This window comes from Corylus avellana, chromosome ca1 (assembly GCF_901000735.1).
Source record: "Corylus avellana chromosome ca1, CavTom2PMs-1.0".
NCBI lineage: Eukaryota > Viridiplantae > Streptophyta > Magnoliopsida > Fagales > Betulaceae > Corylus > Corylus avellana.
This window is the reverse complement of record NC_081541.1, coordinates 35,212,120-35,220,752: the sequence shown is the minus strand read 5'-3', so window position 1 is coordinate 35,220,752 and position 8,633 is coordinate 35,212,120. Positions and strand designations below refer to the sequence as shown.

Genomic DNA, 8,633 nt, shown 5'->3' with positions numbered 1-8,633 from the left:
ATTGTTTTGAAGGGTGTGGAAGCATGCAGAGGATCGAGTTGTAGTAGTACTCTTTATTGGGTAAAGTTTCTACAAGATGGGGAATGAATCCAGGGTTTAATCTATGAATATGTGGGCAATATGTTAGATAAATAATTGAGGCCATGATCTAGGGGAATTGAAGATTATCCCAGAAGAATCAGGCACTTTGCAGAAAATCTAGGCCAGGATGATTTCAAAGAGAATATAAGAATAGGCATCAATAATTTTGTTAATATTAATTAACAAAATTATTGATGAGGTAATCTTATCAGATTTGAATGCTTAATTGTCAACTAATTAATAAACGGTTGAGTAACTGAATTATTAATTTGAGAAATATAATCAAATCTATGGCGTTGAATGGTTAATTTAAGGAAGATATATACTTGGGATGATGAAGAATAACACCCAAACGCATGGTATAGAGGATCAAATTCCTGGTATGGCAATTATTTCTCAATGGTCTCTGTGGTAGAGAAAATGCTTAGCATATATAGTTGGTAGAGTTATCCATTGTATATTGTCTCTAGCTTCAACTAGGCCAGGGAACCCAATGATGACAACAGACAAATATAAAGTTGCACTACTACAAATAACACATGGAACTGATTCTTGACTAATATATCTTGATATAATATAAAGTTGTATTATACCCTTTTAAATAATTAATTATTATTATTATTTTTTTTTTAACTCATTGCATGAATTATCTCCACCATCAATCCAGTTATCTCATTATTATTATTTTTTGAGTGTTTTTAGGGCACTACAAATTTTATCACATGTCTCCTTCGTAGACATATGTAGTATTCACGTGATACTTATCATATCAGCCACTATACAATTCAATTTACATGTTAAATTTTGTTACCTAATTTTTTGACTCATGTTGTAACATAAATTTGTCATAAACTTATAGTAAGAGAGTTTCGGTAGGATTCAAGGGTCTCCCGACACTCATGTCTCTGCCCACGCCTTGTCTCACCTCCTTAAATGACAGCCTTTTTCTCAATGTTTGTGCCAAAAATTCATAGGGCTGCATCTTTCATTTGATGCATTCCATTTTAATTCGAGTGTTTTGTGAGCTTATTGTTGGGTTGAATAACCTTTCTTTGTTGTTCTTCGTTGTAAATTTTTAGTTGTCTCTTACCTACTTATTATTGTTATTTTTTTTTTAAAAAAAAAAGCTGCACCATTTAAATTTTTTTATTTATTTGTTATGCTTTTTTGGGTAGGACCCATGATGACAGACTACTTGTTGATGATTGAGGCAGCATTTCTTCTCCCCTAAAGTGACAAAGTAGTTACTCACCAACAGTAAAAGCCACCCCCATATACGTTTGAGGTGTGGGTGATGAATGACTGCCTGCTGGTTGTTGAAGAAGAAGATTGTAAAGAACTCCTCTTCCAGTCAATAGTAGTGATGGAACTCATTAAAGGAAGAAGATTACAAGAATCAAATAACTCTTGCTATCCAATAACGTCAAGGTCGTACGTCTCTTTTTCTTTTTCCCCATATTCTTTTTGTCTCTTTTCGTACAAAGAAACTTCTGGAATATTCCAAGAGTGCAAGTGATTTGTGTGGTAATTGTACTCGAACGAAGGAAAGAGGCTAATTAAAATGAGTGTGTTTCTCAGCCTCCTCATTCTTTTGAATTGGGATAGGATCTATGGAATTAGCTTGAGATGTAAGTTTCACTTGATCAAACAGATATAGAGACCACACGTCTTCTTATATTAATTGCACGTATCAACTATTACATACAATATTGGCGGCTAATTCTACCCTCTTGTAGCTCCCGTGCTTGTGGATTAAATTCCTTGCAATATATTTTTCTCACATATTTGTACTTATTCAAACTAGTGTGATTATAAGACATTCTCTGGGTGATCATTTTTATGATTAAGAAAATTCCTGGTATAGGAGCAAGAGATCAAGTGTTTTCGAAAGCAGATTTATATATAGTAACATGATATTAGAACATTTAGGATAATATAGCAGAAGTGTTTTAGGTTTTAATATATATAGCATCAAGAAATATTCTTTTCTTCAACCAAAGAATCAGTTTTGGAAATATCACACATAAAGTTTTTTTTTACAAGGTTATATGTGATTCAGACAAACACTGAGAGCATGCATTCCCAGCAGCTACTTGGTCATCTTTCCTAAGTTTAATGATCCAAACTACTTTTTGCTTCCTTATGTCAATTTGCACTCCAATAACTTCCCTTAATGCTTTCCTATATCATTAAAATATTTTTATTTTTATTTTACCTTTTTTATATTTTATTCTTTTAATTTAACCATTCTTTCTCTCTCTCATCTCATCTCCGTCGTCATTCTTTCCTTTCTTTTCCTTCCAGCAGCAGCCCATTTCTTCTTCCTATGATTTATTCCTTTTCTTCTCCTCCCAGCAAGGAGGCTGATCCTCACTCCTGTCCCTGTGAATCTGTGATCCTCTTGCACCCAACCACCTCAAATTTCTTCAATTTACAACACCCCCTCGCGATGGCTATCCTCATGTCGTCCAAGTCTGCCGAGTTCTTTATCGACAGCGACTCTAGCCCTTTGCACAACGCGACCCCATCCAACTACGACCCAATCGGCATGCATATGCCTTGATGCCTTGTGTCTTTGATTTGATTTTTGGGTTTCTTTGATTTGATTTGATTTTTGGGTTTCCAATTTTCGCTATATTTTAAGCACAACTTTATGAGATTTTTGGGTTTCTTTGGTTTAATCAGTTGAAAGTTGAAACAAATCTCTGATTCGGTCTGAAATCTCTGGTTTGATCGGTCTGGGTTTCTTTGGTTTGAATGCCTTGCTGCTAGTTTGGTGGTGTGAGCGAGAGAGAAAGACAGGTGAGAGAGAGCCATGAGACGAGAGGAGAGAGGAGAGAGAATATTTTTCTAATTTAATAAGCCTTTGGATCGCTACAGTTGAACCCAAAACATTGGGTTCAACTGTAGCATCTGATGGTTTAAGGAACCATATAGAGAATCTGTTGTGGGACGTTTTTTGCGATTTTTTGGACATATTTCCTAAACTTTGGGAACAAACTCCCTTGTAGGGAGTCTGCTGGGAATGCTCTGACTACTCTCAATCTTTTGCCTTGACATTAGATTTTCAGGTCCCAAGAGGCCCAAAAGCTATCAGCCTATCATCCATCCTCGAAAATTTCTAATATAATATAACCAATTAATCATTGGGAAAACCAAAAAAAAAAAAAAAGGTTATAATCATTAAGAATTTTGATACGACATAAAAATAAAAACTGGTTTTGTATGTTTTTTTAGGCCTTGTTTGTTAAACCCCACCCCATCCTCTCACATTCCCCCACATTTCACCACACTATTCACTTTATTTTTTTTTTAAAAAAAAATTCTTACTTTTCTATCAAATTATTTACTTTTTATATCACATTATTTACTTTTTATTATTATTCAAATAAAAAAATAATTACAAAACAAATTTTTTTACTTTTCAATACTACTTTTTCATTTTTTCATATCAATCATTATTTTATTTTTTATTTTTTTTATCCATGAATAGTGCGGTGTGTTGGGGTGTTGTTTAACAAACACCCCCTTAATGTATTTTGAAGAGTGTCTTTTTGTTTTTAAAAAATATGATGAGACATTATATATATATATATGGCTATTTCTGTTAATTTATACTTCTAATATATATATATAAAAGAATATGAACTGAAACTAGGAGTGACTGATTACCCACTTTCATCAAGTAAAAGGCACTATTTAACATAAATTTGTTAAGACAAAGGATCGAGGAATGCAATCAAGTGAAAGATTTCTTGTCACCTTCTACCCTTATTATTTATAAATTATAATGACTAAATGATACACAATATGATAAATTATCACTTATAAAATCTTAAGTTTACTTTCCGAATATAAAATGCAGAGATATTTCTAAGAGGAGTACTACATATTTTAAAATTTATTTCTAAAAGTTAGTTTCCAAATGATGTGTCACTATCTCATGAGATTTTTTATTTTGAGAAGTGTGTCACTAACTCATGTGATGGTGACACATCATTTGGAAACCAACTTTTGAAAAAAAATTTTTGGGATGTGTAGCATTTCTCTTTTTCTAAGACTGATAAATTATTACTTATTATAATAAAATTAAAAAAATAATAAATTTAAGGGTATACACTGAGTCAACGCGCCAAAACAGAAAACTATCTAAACTTTTTTTTTTTTTTCCTAAGTCAATAAAAGGCAAATTAACCCCTATTATTACATTTTTCCCTAAATTTTTAACTCCCGTCAATCTCAACTAAATACAACTGTTTTGCCACATCAGCATATTAATTTTTTATTAATTTAATTTAAAAGTAATATCTAAAAAATAATTGAAAGGAGAGAAAGCCACCCTCGAAGGGGTTAGGGGTGGCCGAAAAGACACCCCTAACCCTCAGGGGGTGGCCGCAAGCCACCCTATGGGGGTTTAAGGGGTTAGGGGTGGCTGTTTTTTTAATTTTTTTTTTATAAATTTAATTTTTAAATTAAATTAATAAAAAATTAAAATGCTGACATGGCAAAAATATGCGTTTTGTTAGGATTGACGGTTGTTAAACATTTGGGAGAAAATGTAACGGTAAGGGTTAATTTATCTTTTTGATTAACCTGGAGTAAAAATTAGAGAGAAAAAAAAAAAAAAACCTGAAGCAATTTTCTGTTTTGACGCGTTGACTCGAGGATTTATAAGATATTTAGCTTAAATTTAATTACTAAATTAATATTCGACCGATCGCCCAAATTGGGTCAAGGATTGTAGATGGCCCAGAAGATGGGTATTATAACAACTTAGAAAATCGGTACATGCTGCAGAGTGCAGAATATCAACGGCCCAATCTGGCCCAGTTTTCCACCTCAATACGACATGCCGTTCACTTCTTGAAGGATTTAGTGTACTATCTCTCTCTCTCTCTCTCTCTCTCTCTGTGTAATGCGTTCAATGGCAATTCCAGTCCTGAAACGCCTTCTCTTCTCAACCCCAAAACACAAACACCTCTCTATTCTCTCCTTCACCTCTTCCTCCAGCCCACCGTCCGATCAATCCGAAACACTAATCTCAACCGTTGTTTCGATCCTCACCCAGCTCCGCTCCAAGTCCCGGTGGAACCACCTCCATTCTCTCTACCCCGATGGCTTCCACCCCAACGAATTTTCTCAGATTGCCCTCAGCCTTAAAAACAATCCCCACCTTGCCCTCCGATTCTTCCTCTGGACCCAGCGCAAATCCCTCTGCACCCACAACCTCCTCACCCACTGCACCATGGTCCACATCCTGGCCCGGGCCCGCCTCAAGCCCCAAGCCCAAGCCCTCATTCAGACCGCCATTCGCGTCTCCGAGGAAGATAGCCTCGTGTCGAAGCCGTTGAAGGTGTTCGAGAGCCTTGTCAAGACGTATAGGCCATGTGGGTCTGCTCCGTTTGTGTTTGATTTGTTGATTGAAGCTTGTTTGGAGACCAAGAAGATCGATTCGGCCATTGAAATTGTGAGGATGTTGAGGTCTCGTGGGATTAGCCCCAAAGTTGGCACCTTGAATTCTTTGGTTTCGTTGGTTTTGAAGTGTCGAGGAGGGCGTGGCGGGTACGAGGTTTATAGGGAGGTTTTTGGATTGGAGGCAGAGGGCGAAGAAGAAGTTGAGGGCAATGAGAAAAGGGGTTATAGAGTTAGGCCTAATGTGCATAGTTTTAATGCATTAATGCTGGGATTTTATCAGGATGGTTTGGTTGAGGTTGAGAAGGTGGAGATGGTTTGGAATGAAATGGTGGGGTTTGATTGCGTTCCAAATGGTTATAGTTATAGCCTTTTGATGGCTGCGTATTGCGAGGAAGGGAGGATGGAAGAGGCTGAGGGATTGTGGGAGGAAATGAGAGTTAAGGGAGTGGAGGCTGATGTTGTGGGCTACAACACTATGATTGGTGGGTTTTGCAAGATTGGAGAGATGGAGAAAGCTGAGGACTTTTCTAGAGAAATGGGGTTGAATGGGGTGGAAAGTAGTTGTTCCACTTATGAGTATCTTGTCGACGGATATTGCAGTGTTGGGGATGTTTATTCAGCGTTGCCTGTGTATAAGGATATGTGTAGAAAGGGTTTTAGGCCGGGGGCTTCGACGCTTGATGTGGTGATTGGAGGACTTTGTGGTAAGGGTAAGGTTTATGAGGCTTTGGAGATTCTGAGGGGTGGAGTAGAGAATTTTGGTGTGGTGCCAAAGGGGAAGAGTTATGAGGCTTTGATAAAGGGGTTATGTGAGGAAGGGAGGATGGAAGAAGCATTAAAGCTACAGGCGGAGATGGTGGGGAAAGGGTTTGATCCAAATTTGGAGCTATATGGTGCTTTTCTTGACGGCTATTTTAAACAAGGGAATGAGGAAGTGGCACAAGTGTTGAGGAAGGAAATTTCGGAAACTCAAATGCAGGGGAAAGAGAAATAGATGGCGTTTGTTTGTTGAATTGTGGCCAAATCCCAAAGTGAAGATACATGGCTGTTTCCCCTAATTAGTAATTAGGGTGAGAAAGTTTCTGCAGATTTTGATAGATTTATTGGCTTCTAAACAAGGCCTCCTTTTAGGACAAAAATTAATATGAAAATGTCATCTTTGCTGGTGATTCTGATGCAGTTAAAGTCAAACATGGTGCCTGCGTGGTTGGTCTTTTAATTTTCCTTCTGCATCAATGTCTGGATGTCAATTGTTAGGAGCATGCATTTGGTTGACAGACGATTCCAAAATGGGGAAACAGCTTCACTTCACATGTTGTAGTAACAGAAATCATCATCTCTCATGCAATCCAACTTGATAACTTTTATATCTTCATTGTGTAATCTCACGACCTACCAATGAACCTTGTAATAATTTGTGGGCTTGTTTGAGATTGTGTTTGAGTAGTTTACAAGTGTTTTTTAACATGCAAAAAGTCCGTTTAAAGAAAAAAGTACTCGATTGTTAAAAAAATTAAAAGCACTTTTAATTATCCAAAAAGTCCAAAAATGGCAAAAAATCACTTTTGACAAAAATTTAAAAATGTAGCTTTTTTCAAAGAACTTTTTTTTTTTTTATTTAAAAATTTTATTTCTCAAGCGCAATAGTAGACCTGCTCTAAATACAAACATGTATAAGTGTAAAATGTAAAATGTAAATTGTGGGAAAATTATTATTATTATTATTATTTTTTGAAAGGAGGAAAATTATTATTGAATACAATTCCTTGTTTCTTATCCCCATGTTAAGCTGTACAATAAATGAGTTGGTTAAGTTGTTTAGGTATTTAAAGGATCTAAGAAGAAGCATTGGAAATGAATCAAGCCATGAAAATGGGTACTTTTGCAGTAGCAGTTTTGCTCGTCTTCGCTCTCTCTGCATGAGTCAACTGTTAATCGCCAATGCTAACGCCTAGCATGTTCACTTTAAAAACGGGTTCAAAGATTCTATTCTAGGAGCTCATTGTAAGTCCAAAAACAATGATCTTGACATCCAGTATATCGCTATCAATGGAAGTTTTCCTACAACTTTTGGCGCTCCACACTCTTCTTTTGCAACTTGTCGTGGGTCAGTGGACATCGGGCCTTCCATGCGTTCTTGGTTGATAAGGCTTTTCTTAGTCAAACTTGTCGCTATAACAATTGTCTTTGGAAGGCTCAAGAAGATAGAATTTACTCTTTCAATTTTGACCGTGGAAAATATGAATTCCAATATAACTGGGAACATTGACAAAGGCAAAGAGAATAATGAAGGAGCAACTTTGTTATTATTATTATTTTTTTTCCAATATATAAAATGAAAAGCACTTTCTCATCCTAACGTTTTCTAAGTTTTCTTCGCTCTACATCTCCGTCTCGAAGTCTTGATTTTTTTTTTTTTATTTATAAGATAAATACAAAATTTGCTTTTGTGGTTGACCTAAATTACAAATCGCTATATGTGGTATCAAAGTGAACTCAAAAGTTGCTAGGATATGTAAAAAAAAAAAAAAAAACAATTTAGTCATTGGAGTCAATTCCGTTAAAACATTTGACGGATTTCATTAAGTGTCATGTCAGTACCAATAAAATGATGACACGTGTTAATTTAAAAAATGTAAATATATAAAACTAAAAAAAAAGGGCTAATTATATAATAAGTTCTTGAGTTAATCCTATAAATTTAAAAATCCGTAAGTTTTTTTTTTTTTTTTTTTTTTTTTTTAAATTTACTCCCTAGATCAATTGAAATGACAATAAAATCTTTATCACAAAATTTTTTAAATGTTAGTCCCAACCAAAATACATCGTTTCACCTCATTAAAATATTAATTTTTTTATTAATTTAATTTTAAAATTTAAATCTTAAAAAAAAATAAAAATTGGGGGGTGATAGGGGGTTTGGGGTGGCCTGTGAGCCACCCCAAACCACCCATGGGGTGGCTGTGAGCCAACCTATGGGTGGTTTAGGTGGCCTGCCTCCACCCTAGGGGTGGCTCGCAGGCCACCCCAAGGGTGGGCAAACCACCCCTAGGGGTGTAGGGAGGCCACTTTTTTTTATTTTTTATTTTTTAATTTTAGATTTAAATTTTAAAATTAAATTAATATTTTAATAAGGC

The 8,633-nt window shown here is 35.5% G+C and overlaps 1 protein-coding gene across 1 annotated transcript; it reads left to right on the top strand.

Moving 5' to 3' along the window:
• The first annotated feature begins 4,987 nt into the window (after positions 1-4,987).
• LOC132165746 (pentatricopeptide repeat-containing protein At2g15980) lies at positions 4,988-6,705 on the top strand. Its single transcript, XM_059576427.1, has one exon. The coding sequence runs from the start codon at positions 4,997-4,999 to the stop codon at positions 6,488-6,490; it is 1,494 nt and encodes a 497-aa protein (XP_059432410.1). The 5' UTR covers positions 4,988-4,996; the 3' UTR covers positions 6,491-6,705.
• The last annotated feature ends 1,928 nt before the right edge of the window (positions 6,706-8,633 follow it).